The sequence below is a fragment of the Megalobrama amblycephala genome, linkage group LG8 (genome assembly GCF_018812025.1).
Source record: "Megalobrama amblycephala isolate DHTTF-2021 linkage group LG8, ASM1881202v1, whole genome shotgun sequence".
NCBI classification, from domain to species: domain Eukaryota; kingdom Metazoa; phylum Chordata; class Actinopteri; order Cypriniformes; family Xenocyprididae; genus Megalobrama; species Megalobrama amblycephala.
The window spans coordinates 3,789,060-3,810,025 of record NC_063051.1 but is presented as its reverse complement, the minus strand read 5'-3'; the positions used below and the strand labels follow the sequence as shown (position 1 = coordinate 3,810,025).

The following is a 20,966-nucleotide window of genomic DNA, read 5'->3' as shown; positions in this document are numbered from 1 at the left end:
GAAATGAATGAATCAACTCTATTCTAAAACCTTTATCTGAAGTATTTTATACAATTTTGTTTTTATGGATATTTTGATATATTTATTCTAAAACATAAAGAGGATACTGGATGATCTTTATCAATATAATGTGGCACAAATGGCATTTATAATCCATATCTAATATTTTCCAATGTTTTGTACCTTTGACGGTGTTAACCATGGTGTCACGTGGTTGGGAACGTGTATGGAAATGATATGCAGATGAGGTTATGCATAGTAAAACTAGGCGTCGTAGGCTCCATATATGGTGATTTCGGGGAGGAGACAGGGTGGAGATGCACGTACGCACAATCTTCCGCTGACTGGGATTTATAAAGGGATTTGTGCGCAGGTTCTGGCGTACGCATGGTTTTATAAATCTGATTTTTTTTGTGCGTACGCAGAATCTAGCTTTTGCGCGTACGTACACTTTTAGTAGGGATCCTACGCACAGTTTTATAAATGAGACCCCAGATAACTTTGAATGAACATTCTATTAAAGGGTTAGTTCACCCAAAAATGAAAATAATGTCATTTATTACTCACCCTCATGTTGTTCTACACCTGTAAGGCCTTCGTTTATCTTCGGAACACAAATTAAGTTATTTTTGATTAAATACGATGGCTCAGTGAGGCCTCTATAGACAACAATGTCATTGAACTTCTCAAGATCCAGAAAGATTCTCAAAACATATTTAAAACAGTTCATGTGAGTTCAGTGGATCAATCTTAATATTATGAAGCAACAAGAAAGCTTTTTGTGCGCCCAAAAAAAATAACGACTTTTCAATAATATCTAGTGATGGCCAATTTTTTGAAAAAACACTGCTTCGAATCTTTTGTTTCGAATCAGTGATTCGGATCGCGTGTCAAAATGCCAAACCATGTGACTTTGGCACACAAAAAGTTTTCTTGTCGCTTTATAATATTAAGATTGAACCACTGTACTCACATTAACTGTTTTAAATATGTTTTGAGTACCTTTCTGGATCTTGAGAAGTTCAATGACATTGCTGTCTAGAGGTCTCACTGAGCCATCGGATTTCATCAAAAATATCTTAATTTGTGTTCTTAATTTGTGTCTTATGGGTGTAAAACGAGACGAACATTATTTTCATTTTTGGGTGAACTAACCCTTTAACGTTACTGAAAAAATGTTTGTTCATAACTTTGAACAGAACAATAGTCAAAGTTCTGAGAACATTCCCTGTAGTCTTGAGGAATGGCAAGAATTTTGTACAATTTAAGATCATTAAAACTGCATTTATAATTATGCAAGAATTTTTAAATGTTTAAAATAGTTTGAAATTTAATGTCAAAACATTACTCTTTATTTACAATAAACAAATTATCACAAATAAATGTAGTAAAAAGAAACTGATGGAACCGTATTTCAAGTAATCATATTGCTCTTATAATTTTTACTGGCAGTGTGGACATAAAAATGGCTTGTTTCTGGAATCTTATCGCATTTCGTATGGATAGAACAGTGTTGCACTATAAAGTATGAGCAATAGCAGATGATTCAGTTGTTAAACAATTCCATGTGCTTTAAAAAAAAAAGTATAAAAAACCTGACAATCAACATAACACAGCAAAAGATTTGCATTCATTTAAAAAGTGCAGAAATCTGCCCAGAAATTGCTAAAATCCCGAAGACAAGACACCAATTCGGCTGTGCAACTAGTTCACAAAAGCATGACCATTACAGAGGCACATAAAGAATGTGCATTGTCTTCGGCTGGACACACATTGGGATTCTCCAAATACAGCAGATCATCTTCAGTGCATGCTCTTTGGTTCTCAAACTTCACAGGACTATATTGCCTTTGAATCCACAGGATGAAGGCAGCTCAGACTTCATTTGGGACCAGGGTCAGTTGGAAGAGTGGTCTGATTGTGCGGGTGGGGCCGGGGAAAGTGAGGAGTATGGCCGGGGCTGGTCTAGATTCACATAGGTGATCTGGAGGTTGATGTAATGCTCCCCCTCTAGGTTGGAGTGGATCTCTTGAATAGCTTGCACGAGCGTAGGGAAACCTGGTCTCTTCTCAGGCTCAGGATGCCAGCACTGCAATAGGATGGACCACCTACAATACAAAAGTATATATATGACATACCTAAATATAGTATATGATAATTTATGTATTTAATTTATACTATATAGTATATAATAATTATATAATAAAGTACATAATCATTTCTAAATAATTTACTTTTTTATTAAAATTTTTGACATTTTACTTTTAACATGAAGTCTTCTGGTGTTTATGGTTAATAATAACCTATTTATCATGCTTTCTCATTATTTCACTGTGATTGGGCAATTTTCCGAATGCTAAATAGGTGTTGTTGACATGTAAATGTGGGCGATTTTGTGGCTGTCTGACATTAAAAAGTTGTGATCAGTGAATGCCAATACATTTTTGATTCCACATTAAATACCCCTTTAAAATGAATGTCAGGTAAATGCACATAAAATCATACAGGGAATCAAAGCAGTATTGTGGCTGTGGCAGTCGACGGCCTTGCATCAGATATGCTGTAATGTCATAAGGGTCCACATCAGGATACGGACTGGCCCCTCTTGTCATCATCTCCCACATCAACACTCCAAAAGACCACTAGAGGGAATAAAATGCATAAATTTGTATGTATGTTCTAAAAAGAATGTAGTGTCATACCATCTTGCTGAAACAGAAATTCCTCTGTTTGATACATTTACATAAAAATGGTTATTTTAACCCTGATTCTGATGGAAGTGAGGCAATTATTCATGTGATTTTAAAAACAGGATTCTTGAAATGGTAAAAAGATTTTCCACGTTTAAACTTACCACATCTGATTTGGTGGTGAATTTCTGTGTCTGTAGACTTTCTAAAGCCATCCATTTGACTGGCAGCTTTGCTTTCTTGCTGTCCTGGATGCTGTAGTATTCCTTATCATAGACATCACGTGCCATGCCAAAGTCAGCCACCTTCACTGTAAATGACTCATCCAGCCTAGGGAAAGCAGTTCCATTATATTCGTTAGCAATTTATTTGTCCGTACTCATTGTACTTTGGTAGAATAACAAAAAAGGCTGTTGATTACAATTTGGTGTGTATAAAAAAAATATATATATATACATATATATATATATATATATATATATACTAGGTACATTATGATATTAAGGTAATTAAGGTTGCCGGTTACTTACATGCAGTTGCGTGCAGCAAGGTCTCTGTGCACAAATTTCTTGTTTGCAAGATACTCCATTCCTTTGGCAACTTGAAGCCCAAAGCCAATCAGGTCCTTCACTGTAGGACTCTGAACATGAAGGATATATTTGTATGGGGCAACATTTTTTAGTAAGGTGACCTGATTTTATAAAGATAAAAATGTTTCTGGATAACCATCCTTGTTTGTTCTGGAGCAACATTCTGATCGACCAATCAGACAAAACAGTCGACGTGACTGCAGTTTAACCATAATTTTTTGAATCGCTGAGAATACTTTTTGTGCGCAAAAACAAAACAAAAATATCGACTTTATTCAACAATCTCTTCTTTTTCTTGTCATTATCCTTACACAGTTGACAGGGAAGGCTTCCGTGTTTACGTCTGAATACCGGCTCAGTATTGGTCGACGCTGTACACGTGAGCAGCACGACGCATGCGTGTGATGCTGACGCAGGAGCCGGCCAATAATGAGTCGGCATTCTGATATAGAACCTAGAAGCTCTGGACATAAACATCATATGAGAATGACACAGAAGGGAAGATATTGTTATAAATATCTTATTAATAAAGTCACTATTTTTGTTTTGTTTTTGCACACAAAAAGTATTCTCGTCGTTTCATAAAATTAAGGTTGAACTACTGCAGTCACGTCGACTGTTTTAACAATGTTTTTACTACTTTTCTGGACCTTGAAAGTGGTGGTTATATTGCTGTCTATGGACGAGTCATATACCTCTTGGATTTCATCAAAAATATCTCAATTTGTGTTTCGAAGATGGAAAGAAATTTTCATTTTTGTGTGAACTAACCCTTTAATATATGGTATGTTGTTCCAGACATTGACTTGTTGTATAAAATGAATGTGCTCACCCTCTGTGCAGAGCGGATGAAATGCCGGAGGTCTCCATGTTTCATGTATGGCAGGATCACCAGGGGAAGTCCATCACTTGGAAGCACAATGCCCAGAAGAGATAGGACATGGGGATGGTGGAAGGCCTTCATAAAGATTCCTTCTCTTAAAAACTGCTCCACCTCCTCCAGATCGGTGATCCCTTTCAAGAAAGAATATGAAATGCATATTTACAGTTGTCTTTTTCATAATGGCTAGGCATGTTAATGTTGTAATGTAAACTGTAATGTCACTTTGTTTCAATGAGTTTGATGTTTGAAAAAATGAATATATGTCTTTTCATAAGCTTACTAATACTTTATCGACATTGGTCAATGTGAGATATATAATGGTTGATAATGGATATTTAACTCTCACTTAAAGGTGCCCTAGAATTGAAAATTGAATTTTTGTACGTGGAAATGACTTACAGTGAGTCTCAAACACCATTGTTTCCTCCTTCTTATGTAAATTTGATTTGTGCAAAAGACCTCTGAAGAACAGGCGAATCTCAACATAACACCGACTGTTACGCAACAGTCAGGAACATTAATATGTACGCCCCCAATATTTGCATATGCCAGCCCATGTTCAAGGCATTAGACAAGCCAGTATTAATGTCTGGATGTGCACAGCCGAGTCATCAGACTTATTGCAGGTAAGCAAGCAAGGACAACAGCGAAAAACAGCAGATGGAGCAATAATAACTGACATGATCCATGATATCATGATATTTTTTAGTGATATTTGTAAATTGTCTTTCTAAATGTTTCGTTAGCATGTTGCTAATGTACTGTTAAATGTGGTTAAAGTTACCATCGTTTCTTACTGTATTCACAGAGACAAGAGCCGTCGTTATTTTCAATATTAAACACTTGCAGTCTGTATAATTCATAAACACAACTTCATTCTTTATAAATCTCTCCAAAAGTGTGTAATGTTAGCTTTAGCCACGGAGCACTATCAAACTCATTCAGAATCAAATGTAAACATTCAAATAAATACTATACTTACGCGATTAGACATGCTGCATGATGAACACTTTGTAAAGATCCATTTTGAGGGTTATATTAGCTGTGTGAACTTTGTTTATGCAATGTATTATAGAGTTGCGAGATTGGGGGCGGGGAGCGCGAGCATTTAAAGGGGACGTGCGCTGAATCGGCGCATATTTAATTATGCCCCAAAATAGGCAGTTAAAAAATTGAATAATAAAAAATATATGGGGTATTTTGAGCTGAAACTTCACAGACACATTCAGGGGACACCTTAGACTTATATTACATCTTGTGAAAAAGAATTCTAGGGCACCTTTAAAATTACTTTTTAATAACACTAATACTTTAATAACACTGTTAAATGTAATCTTTATCCTGTATATTATAATATTGCGATGCCGAATTCACTTTTAAAATTTAAAATGATAGATTTTACTGGTTTATTTTTAATTTTTAGATTATTCAGTTATTGGCCTTAACATATAATAAAATAAAATAAAAAATTAAATTAAATGTTAATAAAAATTAAAATAATTATCAGCTTATTGTTTCAGCCACAATTTTAACTTTGGTGCACCTCTATTTAAAAGTGTTAATATACTTACTATTGAGTGACTTAACAGCACAGTGAGTCTCTTTTTCATCACTATCAGTAAGATATCCATGATACACCGTTCCAAAATGTCCTGAGGAAGATTTGAGATGAGTATTAAGATTTGAGGTGAGTATGTGCTATTAAATGAGAAAGATGGAAATTTACCAAAACCAGATGGATTGCTATTGCCCTAAAAAAATGTACCTTTGCCAATGATTTGGTCATGCTGGATTTTGACCTTCTTGGGTGAGATCAAAACATTCTTCACCTCTTCCAGCAGATCTGGCCGGAGAGCAGACATAGAGATTGTCGGAGATTGTATCAAAGGAGCTGCTGCAGAGTCCATCGAGCCAGAATACGGAAGACTGGTGAACGTTGAGCTCGAGCCTTGGAATGGAGGAACTGTCATACCTACAGGAAACACAATTTATGTTCACTGAAGAATGGACACTCTTTACAAAGATGCAAGGTACCAAGTAGGGCTTTATAGGGATAGTTCACCCAAAAATGAAAATTCTGTCATTAATTAAATTATAGGTAAATTTTATTGTCTGTCTCATTGTTTTCACAGGCTGTCTCACCTCTTCTGTAGTCACCATCAGGAGATCTGTCATAATTCTCCACTGCCAAGTGAGATGAACGCATGGATAGTCGAACCTGAGCAAGTGCAGCTGCCAACCAAACAATTTTTTTTTTTTTTTACATTCATATTCACCAAATTTGACATTCATTTTTCATACAGTAAAGGACCTCTTGCCCTGTTGTTGCGACCAAAAAGTTAATGAGGGCACTTACATTTTTTTCTCTTGCGCTCATGTGCCATGGCTCCATAGGCCAGACCTGCCCCCAAGCAAACTGCAGCTATGATGCCCAGCACCATGCCCAAAATAAAATTGCTCTCTGTAGTAACTACCACACCAATGTCAAATTCTTCTCCATTCACAAACACCTGGGAAAATAAAGTGGAATAGTAGTACATCATGAATGAAATGTAGAGCCATCTTAAATTCATCAAAGCTGAATTCAATCGATTACAGACACTGACCTTGACTGGCGCCCCCTGGCTAGGGATTGTGAGATTTTTGGGGATCCGGCAAGTGATCTCATTGTCCAGAACTGTAGCCTTGCAATCCACTCCATTAATTGTCATGATGATTTCCATGCAACTGGACACCAGGGTCAGTTTTTTGTGCTGGAATAAAGACAAGAATTTGATTAGATTATAATACTACAAATTTGGAAGTCTAATAATTTAATTGATATTGTAAATGCAAATTATGACTTAGAACCAGCTTTCACTTTTACAGTTTTAGTCATAATTTTAATTTAGTAAATCATTTATTGTGTTGTTTTCATTTCATGTCAGTAAATTTTTGTTATTTTGGCTGGATGATGAATACAGGTGCTGGTCATATAATTAGAATATCATCAAAAAGTTCATTTTTTTATTGTAAATTAATTTTAAAAATGAAACTTTCATATATTGTAGATTCCCTACATGTAAAGTAAAACATTTCAAAAGGTTTTTTTTTTTTTAATTTTGATGATTAGAGAGCGTACAGCTCATGAAAGTCCAAAATCCAGTATCTCAAAATATTAGAATATTTCCTAAGATCAATCAAAAAATGGATTTTCAAAACAGAAAAGTTCAAGTTCTTTAAAGAATGTTCATTTGTGCACTCAATACTTGGTCGGCAGCACATATTACAGCAAATGACTTGCTCCTAGCACAAATTACAGCATCAGTGAAGTGTGGCATGGAAGTGATCAGCCTGTGGCACTGCTGAGGCACTATCGAGCCTTCAGATAATCTGTATCATGTGTTGGATCAACTGTTTCTCATCTTTCTCTTGAAAATATCCCATAAATTCAGGTCAGGCATGTTGGCTGGCCAATAAAGCACAGTAATATCATGGTCAGCAAACCACTTGGAAGTGGTTTTTGCACTGTGGGCAGGTGCTAAAGTCCTGCTGGAAAAGGAAATCAGCATCTCCATAAAGCTTGTCAGAAGATGGAAGCATAAAGTGCTCCAAAATCTCCTGGAAGATGGCTGCATTGACTTTGCACTTGATAAAACACAATGGACCAACACCAGCAGACGTCACGGCCCCCCAAATCATTACTAACTTCAGAAACTTCCCACTAGACTTCAAGCAGCTTGGATTCTGTGCTTCTCCAGTCTTCCTTCAGACACTGGGACCATGATTTCAACATGAAATGCAAAATTTTGTTTTATCTGAAAAGAGGACTTTCAACCACTGTCCAGTTCTTTTTCTCCTTAGCCCAGGTAAGATGCTTCTGACGTTGTTTCTGATTCAGAAGTGGCTTGGTAGTCCTTTTCCTGAAGATCTCTGAGTGTGGTGACTCTTGATGCACTGACTCTGGCTTCATTCGCCTCATTGTGAAGCTCTCCCAAGTGTTTGAATCGGCTTTACTTGACAGTATTCTCAAGCTTGTGGTCATCCCTGTTGCTTGTGCACCTTTGCCTACCCAATTTCTTCCTTCTAGTCAACTTTGCATGTAATATGCTTTGATACATCACTCTGTAAACAGCCACCCCATTCGGTAATGACCTTCTGTGACTTACTCTCTTTTTGGAGGGTGTCAATGATTGTCTACTGGACCATTGCCAAGTCAGCAGTCTTCCCCATTAGTGTGGTTTCAAAGAACAAGAGATACCCGGAATTTATACTGTAGGGATGGTCATTTAATGAAACTCAAATGTAAATATTCTAATATTTTGAGATACTGGATTTTGGACTTTCATGAGCTGTACGCTCTAATCAACAAATTTAAAAAAATTAACTTTTGAAATGTTTTACTTTACATGTAGGGAATCTAGAATATATGAAAGTTTCATTTTTTAAAATAATTTACAATAAAAAAATGAACTTTTTCACGATATTCTAATTATATGACCAGCACCTGTAGATGAAGATAATTTTTTTTTAAATATTATTACAAAATACATTTTAAAATATACTAAAATAGAAAACAGTTATCTTAAATGGTAATAATTTGAGACAATATTACAGTTTTTACTGTATTTTCATCAATAATTTTTTTAACAAATAAATGAAGCTTTGGTTCAAAAATGTAAAAACAACATTATTAATTAAAATTCTTAAAGCATATTATATGTATATAAAATAAATATTATATATAAATATTAAAAAAATATTTTTAAAATCAATATTTAACAAAAACTTTAATGAATATTTAACGAATACATGGCCTAGTCAGATCATATACTTTTTAGTTAAAGGTCTGACTATGTTTTTTTTTTTATTTGTTTTTTTTAGTTAAAGGTCCGGCTATGTGAGACTATATAACCACATATATAATATATGCAACCACTGACGCACATGCAATGAGACTTTGTCCTGCATTGAGCTGAGCTCAAGCACATGGCCCTCTGTTTCAAATGGGATGGGTTCCCCGTTAGCATGACAGGTAAAAGTCTGAGACAGGAGTTCCTTGGCTCCATCCAAATCCACAGAGAGGATTCCTGTTGACTCCTCACATTCCGGGATTATACACTCCATCTGGGTGGGATTCCTTTGACCAACACACACCTAAAGAGGTACATTATCCAATAAGTGGCAACATATTCACTATTATTAAACATGGCTCTTCAAAATATAATTGAGTCCTACGGTTTGCACAGGTGCTGTATTCTTGTTGACTTTGTAGTTAATGACAGCCTGGGGAAGAGAGTCTAGATGCTGCCCAAGGATGGTAATTTTTGATCCTCTTCATTGTAGCAACACCCAAGAAAATACATAGTGGACAATTTAATGATCTTTTACATCATTTACTGTTAAAGACCCCATTAAATTGTTGTGACAAAAGAAAAACAATGTTTGACTCACCTTCTAAAACCACAGTCGGGCTTCACACCCATCACTTCAGGATTCACCATGTAGCTAAATGTTTTTGTAGCTAAAATAGTTGATTCATCAATTACAACCTTCACATCTACTTCTGAAGTTTCCTCAACACCTTCAGATCTGCAAATAATAGAAGTTCCATTGCTGGATGTGCTGTGGAGAAACAACAAGAGGAAAATACTCAAAAAGCAGTAGTTAGAAATGAAGTACTTGCATCCCTGTTATATTTCTAACCCATGACTTATAACTGTTGAACTGTGAATTTCGTAACCTGGCGCAATAACCTTTCAACAGGGCAAATTCTGTCTCCAAGGCTGACCGTTCTGCTTCCACCAGCATCCAGATGTTTTCCTGACAGGGTGACCAGGATTCCCCCAAACTTAGGTCCAAAGCTTGGATTGATATCTGTGATTTCTGGGATCTAATGGAAGATATGAGGTATGATAGAGTTTTACCAATTTAAAGAGCAAAATCCTACATGATTACTTAACATAATTAAGTGGAGTATTTAAAGATTGAGAATGTTTTGGTCATTACCACAAAACTGAAGCCTTCTATGCTAGCCTTCCCAGAGATGAAATATCCACTTTCCACTCTTTTTTCATTCACTTCCATTGTTATATTAACACTTTGCTCCAGACCTGACACTTCACCATCAACCCTACACACCAGCCTGAGAGAAGAATGAAAAATACTATTCATGAATTGACTGTACACATAAAATAACATATAAATAATAGATGAAAAACTTAAAAAACTTACCAACTGAAATAAAATATGTTTAAGTTGTGGCACTAAAATGACTAAAACTAAAAGTGAAATAAAAGAAATTGAAGCTAAATAGAAATATTTTTATAAAAACTAATAAAAATGACTTGCATAATAAAATAACTAAAACTTTAACCAAAAAATAAACTACTAAAATTAATTTAAATTAAATTAACTAATTGAAAATATAACCATAAAAGCTCATTCAAAATATTAATAAATACTATAATAGTATAGTAAATAATACACATATGTATGTGTGTTGGGATAAAATGAAACGTTTTAGTCCATGTTTATCAGTGTTGGGTCATCAATTTGAGTGACAGTTTATCCATAAACTGAGTATTGGCTATTTAAAAAAAACAAACAAAAAAAATGATTTGATGCACCCCTACCATAGTTTCCTGTTTCAGTAGAAAGAAAAAACTGTATTTGTCAAACCTTATTGTGTGGAAGCTAAAATGTGTGTGTTGCTTACTGGGAGCTACTGCTTTTCTCTGGTATAATAGTGCAGCTGTTGTTTCCCACTTTAACCTGGTGAGAGGTTTGAGTGATAGCAGGTCGGGAAGCTGATCGGAAGTTCCAGCCGCAGAGAGTGAGTTCACTCTTACCATTTGAGGGCACTGTGCTGGGGAAAAACTGAAAAGCAAGAGTGTAAAAAAAGTTTTAGGGTTTGCGCATAATGTGACAATAAACAGAAGGACTGAAATATTATGTTATTTGGATCAGTCCCGTACTTAAAATAAAACATAACTGTACAACATGTCTACTTGGTTTTTAATTAAACAAATACAATATCAGTCAATAAAAGTCTTTGACTGCTATTTATGCTTCGTGAACTTAAAGATCTTTTTAACTAAACACTTTCGCTTAAATGCTTGTAATTTGCACAGAGAAATATAAATCGTGCCTATGTGCACTACATTTCAAAAGTTTGGGGTTTATACGATTTTTAAAGGTGCCCTCGAATGAAAAATTGAATTTATCTTGGCATAGTTAAATAACAAGAGTTCAGTACATGGAAATGACATACAGTGAGTCTCAAACTCCATTGTTTCCTCCTTCTTATATAAATCTAATTTGTTTAAAAGACCTCCGAAGAACAGGCGAATCGCAACATAACACCGGCTGTTACATAACAGTCGGGGTGTATGCCCCGATATTTGCATATGCCAGCCCATGTTCCCAACATTATGAAAGGCATTAGACAAGGGCAACCAGTATTAACATCTGGATGTGCACAGCTGAATCATCAGACTAGGTAAGCAAGCAAAAACAACAGCGAAAAATGGCAGATGGAGCAATAATAACTGACATGATCCATGATATCATGATATTTTTAGTGATATTTGTAAATAGTCTTTCTAAATGTTTCATTAGCATGTTGCTAATGTACTGTTAAAATGTGGTTAAAGTTACCATCTTTTCTTGCTGTATTCACGGAGACAAGAGAGCCGTCGCTATTTTCATTTTTAAACACTTGCAGTCTGTATAATTCATAAACACAACTTCATTCTTTATAAATCTCTCCAACAGTGTAGCATTAGCCATTAGCCACGGAGCACAGCCTCAAATTCATTCAGAATCAAATGTAAACAATATCCGATGCATGCATGATGAACACTTTGTAAAGATCCATTTGAGGGTTATATTAGCTGTGTAAACTTTGTTTAGGCACTGTTTAAGGCAAGCGCGAGCTTCTGTGGGCGGAGAGCACGAGATTTAAAGGGACCGCACCGCATAAATCGGCCCTAAAATAGGCAGTTAAAAAAATTTATTAAAAAAAATCTATGGGGTATTTTGAGCTGAAACTTCACAGACACATTCAGGGGACACCTTAGGCTTATATTACATCTTGTAAAAAACATTCGATGGCACCTTTAAATGTTTTTGAAAGAAGTCTCTTATGCCTACAAAGGCTACATTTATTTGATTAAAAATACAGTAAAAATAGTAATATTGTGAAATTTTATTACAATTTAAAATAACATTTTTTACTTTTAATTTATTCCTGTGATGGCAAAAGTGAATTTTCATAAGTCATTACTCCAATGTTCAATGTCACATGATCCTTCAGAAATCTGATTTGCTGCTTAAGTTTTTCACAATTATTTGATGAATAGATAGTTACAATAAGGTTCAATAGTTAACATTAGTTACCAACATTAGTTAACATGAACTGCACTTCTACAGCATTTATTAATCTCTGTGAATGTTAATTTCAACATTTACTAATACATTATCAAAATCAAGAGTTGTATTTGTTAACATTAGTTAATGCACTGTGAACTAACATGAACAAACTATGAACAGCTGGATTTTTATTAACTAATGTTAACAAAGATTAACAAATACAGTAACAAATGTATTGCTCATGGTTAGTTCATGTAAGTTATTACATTAACTAATATTAACAAATGAACCTTATTGTAAAGTGTCACCGAATAGTTCAAAAGTAGAAATCAAACAGAAATATTTTGTAATATATTAAGTCTTCATTGTAACTTTTCCTTAATTAACAAAAGCATCAATTTCTTTCAAAAGTTTAAAAAATCTTACTGACTCTAACATTTTGAATAGTACTACAGTATATGAAGTTACTTATTTTAATTATTTTCATTTCAATTCTTTGGAGAGCAAAGGAACAGCCAACAAATGCCCAGCATACATCTTAGCATCTAACTGTCCAAGATAGCTTTGATCTAACATTTTCCAACACTGCATAATTTTCCTACCACCATTTCAGTTTTGATGACTTTACTATGCTAAAATGTGGTATATAGTACAAAATGAAGGTTCTTTTTCACTCGAATGACTTCACAGCCAAAGCTGGCATTCCATCCGGTGTGAGACAAAACCTACAAGTACTGTGGTTGTTAACACAGCCCTACCCTGATATGACTACAATGATATTATCAGTACTCACCGTATATAATGAGGAATGCAAACTTAAATACAGACAGTTTATTGTCACATTTACTGGCCAATTATTGTCATACTCCACTGGCAATGTGTTACCTGGGTGATAACAGGAGGGCAGGAGTTTCTACTCCACTGATCTTCACACTTTTGGGAACAGACTCCATCACACCAGCTACATCCCATAAACTTGGGCGCCGCTAAACAGTCAGAACAGTTGATGAAATGGGCACAGCCTGGACCTCTGGGAGACACAGTTATCAGCTGTTCATAAGATGAAGAGGGACAGATTTGACATTGAACGGTTGTAAACACAGAAAAATGCACTTCAGTCACTTTCAGTGCACTTTCAGAATGGCTGATAAGCTTTTGAACTGTACAGAAAAACAGGCATACCTTGTTTCCAACAACAAAGAGCAGAGACTCAGAAGAATGAATGGCAGCTATTCGTGACACACTCTGCATGTCTTCCACAAGAGAGTAGTTGGCAAACACTACAGGGACTGATCTGCTCAGAATGACCTGAAAAGTAAACTAATTTTTTTATGTCTTTTGTATGTACACATTTACTAAAAGGAAACTTAGTCGCAGCCACACAAATATGAAATATGCTTAACATTTGTCCTTATATGGGTAAAACATTCTTTTATAGTAACCATCCATTATATGGAGCCAATGAAAGCCTGGCCTATGATCAGATTGGCCACTGATTAGAGGGAAAGTTATGAACGTTAAAGTTTTTAATATCTGTTAAGGATTCAGAGTGAAAAAATACTCAGACATCTTGTTATTGTAGATACTTTTGGTGGCTAAGTTGAAAGACTGGGGTCTGAAACCCACCTAAAAAGGCTTTAGAAACACCTATGTTAGCTCCACATTAAAATTTAAGTACATTTCAGTAAGATGCAAAACAATTTTCACAGTATTTGGAAAGGAATCTGTTTCTATAAAAAAAATAGTAATGCACTATTAACCTGCAAGAGTCTTCCTTGATCCGTGCCGATGTGAGCCACAGTCTTGGTCTCAATGGTGGTGACCAGAATAGAAGTGAAAAGCACATCGTTCATACGTCCATTGAAGAAGTCCCCTCTGTAGAAAGGCTTTGCCACCATGGTGGGGAGAGTGTTGCAAGTAAAATCATCTGGATTCTAGACAAAATAGAACAAAATGAAAAAATATACTTTGGGACTGCAAAAAATGTTTTTTTAATGTAATATTGCTAGCAAAATCTAAGTAAAAGTCAGAGCATACACAGAAAATGTCAATGTCACAAAATTAAAACGGCAAAATCAGCAATTACAAGAAAAGTAATTCTTTGGGTTTGTAGATTTCATGGAATTTAATATGTAAACTTTATTTAACAAAATATTTTTTTTGTGTTAAAATTAATTAAAATTGTCTGTAACAAAATCTACTCAATTTTGTCGTTAAGGAATGAATCCAACATGATGGAAATTAGTTGTTTTCAACGGACAAGCATTTCTGATTGCAGTGCACGCTTTTAAGAAATGACGCTTCCCGTAGCAGACAATGTGAGGAGATTTCTGATGGCACTCTTTTTGCGGACTTTGCTTTGTGTTAATATGAACAAAGAAGGCTAAATAAGGCAGCTGTAACCCTACTGAACACTGCTATTGAATGGTTTATGTTTACGAGGCCTGGCTTTACTGGATTCCTGCTGACAATGTGGAGGCTGAAGACGATGGTGATCTGACAACGCTTTTTTAGCTAATTCTTTGACAAAGGTAAGTAAAATACCAACAAAGTAGGAAATCGTGTTTTAGACCGATTAATGGCTAAAGCAGATAAGCTAAAATGATTAGCCTATCACTACCATATAACAGTGTATGCTGTTTCCAGTGCTCACGTGCACTGCTCCCTTTCCAGCCCTTATAATTATCATTTCAACATTTTGTTTAACTCTTACAACAAACTATGAACATAGATTCATCTGTACCTGGAAAATCAGTGCCTTGTCTGCATTTGTATTGCCCAATTTTCTGATAAATAAAGAGTTCTTAATCTTTGATGTCTGTCTGTTATTTATACTTAAAATTTGATTTAATTAATTAAAATACATTAATATAAATAATACACTTAATATTATTGATAATATTCACTTAATGTTGTATGTCAAAATAATTTCATTAAGTAGTATTTATTAATATAGCTTTGTTTTGTCCAATGAACTCAATATTTTTGTTTAAATTTTACTTAATTTTTTGTGTGCTATTTGCAGTTTTAAATGGCTCACTTTTAAGGAGCTCATTTGATTAATTTGGACTCAATTCTTATTTGTTAAATTTTAATTAATAATATTGCTTGTTATCTGTTGCCACATTTTTTTTTTTTTTTAAGTAGACATAGAGTATTATTTTTTAAAGTGTATCCCCTGGTTTTAAAGATAAGGCTAAAGATTAGTCCCAGACTAAAATGCATAATTTTGACATACCTTAAAATATGTCAGTGGCATTGCTTTGTCTCAAGATGCACACCAGTATTGTTATTTCTAAGGCACATTTATAAAAGCTACTTAAATGTCAGAAAGGCCTAATCCTGGCTTAATCTAAGCCCTTTCTGTAAAAGCCACGTCTATATGCCGGTATGTAAAGCTCAGCTATATTTTAATTTCACTGACACTTTTTCAAAATCAACATTTTTACTTATTTTCCATTTCCTGTGCCATTTTTGTTATAATTTTTTACTGACTTCAAAAGAGGGTCATTGTGACAGAAAAAAATGCATCAACCAGCAACCAGTGAAAAGGAAGCAACAACTTGTAAACGGAAGGCTCCAGACACCATCTGGCAGTAATAAATGATTTCCTGCCCATAAAGCTTGAACCCTTGTACCAAATTAGGATTTTGTGGGATATGTGCAGGCTGTCAGTGGTAACACTCTGTCCAGTCAGGATTTTAACATTTTTGTGCCTTGTAGAAATGAATGAACTTAGGAACAGATGTTGTCATATATGTTGACTTTCCTGCTCCCATGGAACACAAAAGGAGAAATGTTTTCCATTCTTCAAAAAGGATGTAAAAACACCTTAGTACAGTATCATTAAAGTGGTCCATACATGCAAGATATTACAAATCTTCTGAAATAATATAACTTTGTGAGAGAAATTGTAGTTGTTATTCACTGAAAATCTTTACCTCCATCAAGAAGGGAAATTCATTCATGAGAGAAAATAATTATCATGTACTTTCGAAACTGACTGATCCAGTTCTCAAGTCTGGCAATCCAGTGGTTATCAGCTCATTCTTCAGAATTTCTCTTTGGGAAGGTGAATAAATAAGGAAGGAATCTTTTTTTTTTTTCATTATCATCATTCATAATAACTTAGTATGTCTGAAAAAAATGCATGTTATACATTATTTGTTATACACACTATAACTAATCAATGGATTAAAATAATCTGTAAAATATAATGGAATTGCAAGAAGCCAAAAAATTGAAATATTAAAAATGAAAAACACAAAAACAATGTATGTGGGATGTACAGAGTGGAATGTCCAGAAATTATTTACAACGGACATGTTAAAATGCATGCACAATCTTAGAAAAACTATAACTACAGGACATTTGCATTGTAAATCTTGATTTATTTCAGCCAATCCCCTCGTTATCTCTGTTTCTATTGGTTAAAAGCAAACTGTTGATGACACTACTGAATATCTTGCCACTACATACTTTCTTTGATTTATCAGCACTGGCTCAACGCCTGATTAAGATCCTGAGGATAGAGCTAAACTCAGCACAAACTTTTGCCACAGAAAGTTCAGTCTACTAGTAGTAAGGTATTGAATGACGTATTAGTTCATGTATGAGCATGTGGTAGCTGGTATCTACAAAACAGAAAGTGACTTCATGGAGTCAACAACGCAACAGAGTCTTTCAATCCACACTAGATAAGAGTGTCTGATAAAATCTGACTCTCACAGACATCCCTGAGCAAGTGCAGCTCCACATTTGACCTGAAATCAAATGTTTGTCTGAGTCATTTCCTGAAAGTGGCTTTACTAACCATCAAATATTTTATGGTCCGCTCCTTTTAAGGTTCAGGTTGTGTAATGTAAACTAGACCAATTACATAAACTTTTTGACTAAACACAAGATGGGGACAAGTCTTGAGGTACATGTAGAAACATAAAATGGCAGTAGACAAATTTAAATGACTCATTCAGCATTTCAGTAAGGTAAAATAATCATTCATATTGACAAATTAATGCTAAGGTGATCCGAATGGTTGCTAGGGCATTACTAGGTGGTTGCTAGGGTGCTCTGAAGGTTGCTAGGGCATTGTGAGCCAATTGCTATCATGTTTTAGGCATTACCAGCAGGTTACTAGGGCATTGCTAAGCGAATACTAGGGTGTTCTGGGAATTTGCAATTTGCTAAGGTAATCTGGGTGGTTGCTATGGCATTGCTACGTGTTGTTAGGCTTATCTGGGTGGTTGCTGTTGCATTGCTAGGTGGTTGCTAGGATGTTCTGGGGATTGCTGTAACATTGTTAGGGTGTTTTGCAAAGTTAATATGGTGTTTCTGTATGGTTGCAAGGGCATTGGTTATGGTGTTCTGGGGGTTGCTAGGGCATTGCTAGATGGTTGCTATGGCAATGGAAGCTAATTGTTATGGTGTTTGGGGGGTTGCCAGGGCAATGGCATTCATAGGCAGTTTCTAGGGGGATCTGGGTGGTTGTTAGAGCATCACCCAGAGACCTAAAAAGGGGGGTTCTGAGGAGCAGAATCGAGAAACAGTGACTTGTTAATAATCAAGACCAATGTAACCTAATGTGAATAGTCAAGATACTGCACTGTGAAATACAAACTAACCTCATGTGGGCACATTTCACAGGACTGGAAATGGCACAGTCCCCGTAAGAGTCGCTCCGTCCCATTTGAACAGCAGGACTCTACCCCATTATCTATGGCACTGTTCACGTTGTCCATTGGAAATGCGCACAGGGCAGACTGGCTGATAGGATTCCCCTTTTGATCTGTTACAGCAAACACCCCAAACAGAATTGGGCTTTCCATCTTCAACCCTAGCTCATCAGCCAGCTCCTTTCCTGCTGTACTGAAGTGAGCAGCTTGAACCGAGTTGTACACAACATCCTTAAAGCTCCTTCTCCTGCGTTTGGGCTCATGGCGGCATTCCAAAACGATTTCCCTGTACATCCAAACCTCGCTGTCCTTGATCGGCAGTCGCCCAAGATGGGTCTGCAACCTGCCGTTTGGTTTCATTGGGCTCTCCTGCTGTACAGATAAGAAATACACAAATTCTGCAGTGGAGAACGTATAGATGTAGTCAATGGTAAATGTATCCTGGAATTTGGGAAGAACCGTCAGATCCTTCACTTGGCTTTCAAAACCATTTTCTGTGGCAAGTAGGCGACGAATGGAAAGAGAGTGCTTGCCGAAAGTCCCAGCAATGGTGGTATTGATGGTAGCTGCTGTAAAGAAGTAAGTTGAAAAACCAACTTCGACCACACTGACCTTTGTTCCCAGAGGACTAGCAACACAGTCAGGACAATCTGAGGGCGAGTTGGCTTTTTCATTGAAAAAACATTCAGGGTCAAATGGTTTTTGGTCTTTATTAAGTTCAAGGATGTTACAGACTCCATACTGGGTGCTCCCACAGATGTACAGGAAGTCAAGATGATCCTGAGGCTCTAAAACAAGAACTTGGTTATCTGTGTCCAGTGAAGTTCCTGGTTCACTCTCAATTTCACAGTGACAAGTCTGACAGTCCGGACTGCCAACTGGGCCAGTTCTTAATTCCCATAGTTTAGTGAGATTCTTGTCCAAGGCTTCAACAACATTTTGAGAGGCTACATAAACTTCAGCAAAATTTTCATTAACAACTATGTTCTGTATGGCTTTTGTAGTTTGGAAAAAAGAGACAGAATAGGCAACAGAAAAGTTTATGTTCATTTGTGGGATCGCAGGGCATGTTTTTAGGGCACAGGTCAAATGTATCTGCAACCAGACACACTTTAACAAGGTCCTGGGGCTGATGAACATTTCCAAAGTCCTATGTAGCCTGAGGCAAAAGGGATGTCACTGCTGTGACTAACACATGATGAAATAACCAGGACCTTTGAATGGAAAAAAAAATGACAAAAATAAATGAAAATGAGATTAACATACACTGTAAAAGGCTTTCTTCATTATGTCAGAACAACATTCATTCCATCAATTTACATCCTGACAGTAGCTTGGCAATAAGAGTGCTAAATGCAGCTCTCACTAAACTGATCAACATATTCATAGACTTGTTACTTGGCATTTTGATTATATTTCTATTATATTGCAAAATACTCCCTTACTCTATTATGCATGTATTATTGCTCATTACACAAATCATTTTTGACATACTTTACTTTTAAAATGTATTGATGCTTCAAGGTTTTGCTTCAAATATTGTGGGCTCAATTTTGTACAATGTGTATAGTGTAAAAAAGAGAAGAAGAAAAAATCATACAAATATGTAGCCTACCAGTTTTCACCATTTAGCCTACCATAGTTAAATTGTGGTAACGTGATATTAGAAACCACTGTTTTCAATCAATAAATAATAGAGCATATTTGATATTTATTAACTATTTTGGCGGAAACTGGTTACCATGGTAGAATTTTGCAAGTGAGCTTATGAATTAGACGGAAAATGGCTGAATAATTACGCAATATATAGCTTTAAGTGAATGATTTTCTCTGTAATGTAGGATATTGGAACGTGCATAACACCCTGTAAACTAATTTCCTACTGACTAACAAAAATCATATGCAACTTCACGCGCAGTTTTAAACAGTCGATAAATAAACATGTCAGAGCGTGAACAGCTTTGATTTCCGAATTTAGTAACGGAGTTGTCTATATAGGCTATTACAAAGGAACTAAAATGTGACGTGTGCCAGGGAAATGTTACAAAAAGTCTAAGCACTAAAAGGAGAAAAAGTAAAAAGTGTGTGAATTTACCTGAGGCTCACCTGTGGCCTTTTACCTCTTTCTCTGAAGTCTAATGAAGAGCGAACGCGCGCGCTCAAACGTTAAACTCCATTACAAAAACACCAAAGAAAACAACAACAGTGAATGTACTTGATAAATTGTACCTACCTGAAAAAAACTCCCACAAGTTTAACTTGTTTCTTCGTAGCTACGGGACGGTATCGACTTCTTGTATTAGCATGAGACAGAGAATACGGTCAATCCCACAGAACACGCCTGAACACCTCATAAGGAAGTGATGTTGCACAATACTCTCTCAACCTAAACATCTCCCCAGGGATTGAAATCAAAATTAAGGCTTGTACACCCCTTCCCCTGTCTAAATACCATTTAAGCGCATTTAACATCTAGATGACGACTAACATCTGGATTTCCTTGACTAGTCTGAGCAATAAATAATTTTTGAAGGAATGCATGGAATTTAGTTCAAATACAGGCTATAGGCTATTCTGGGGTGAGGGGGGAAAAATGTTACGCCAGCATTCATATGTAATGGAAATTTTAGCCAGCAATTCACATTACACAATAAATAAAGCAGGCCTAATACACTTTACGTAGATGTGGTGATGATAAAACTGTTGTTCCACACTATTAAAACTATAAAAATGGCCGGGAGGGTGGGAGAAATGAGTGATCGTGTTTTGGGTGTATCAT

The 20,966-nt window shown here is 35.8% G+C and overlaps 1 protein-coding gene and 1 long non-coding RNA gene across 4 annotated transcripts; one reads left to right on the top strand and one right to left on the bottom strand.

Annotated features, from left to right (window-relative positions):
- Nucleotides 1-1,329: 1,329 nt before the first annotated feature.
- mst1ra (macrophage stimulating 1 receptor a) lies at nt 1,330-20,703 on the bottom strand. 3 transcript variants are annotated; one of them, XM_048198784.1, is made up of 21 exons: nt 20,421-20,703; nt 18,137-19,401; nt 14,276-14,449; nt 13,698-13,835; nt 13,401-13,565; nt 10,861-11,021; nt 10,152-10,287; nt 9,899-10,035; nt 9,597-9,767; nt 9,381-9,477; nt 9,090-9,299; nt 6,770-6,916; nt 6,520-6,673; nt 6,306-6,395; nt 5,929-6,135; nt 5,735-5,815; nt 4,113-4,294; nt 3,221-3,330; nt 2,855-3,020; nt 2,506-2,642; nt 1,330-2,108 (listed from the first exon to the last, which is right to left on the bottom strand). In XM_048198784.1, exons 2-21 carry the CDS (start codon nt 19,325-19,327, stop codon nt 1,898-1,900), a joined length of 4,065 nt encoding a protein of 1,354 aa, XP_048054741.1. In that variant the 5' UTR covers nt 19,328-19,401; nt 20,421-20,703; the 3' UTR covers nt 1,330-1,897. The 3 variants fall into 3 exon arrangements, with proteins under 3 accessions (XP_048054741.1, XP_048054744.1, XP_048054742.1); XM_048198787.1 differs by having other exon boundaries at nt 13,698-13,823; nt 20,421-20,702; XM_048198785.1 differs by lacking the exon at nt 20,421-20,703 and adding an exon at nt 20,283-20,416.
- On the top strand, nt 5,735-6,434 carry LOC125273438. Its single transcript, XR_007186071.1, has 3 exons — nt 5,735-5,850; nt 6,005-6,193; nt 6,296-6,434. It is a non-coding gene; the product is annotated as an uncharacterized LOC125273438 (long non-coding RNA).
- Nucleotides 20,704-20,966: the final 263 nt, after the last annotated feature.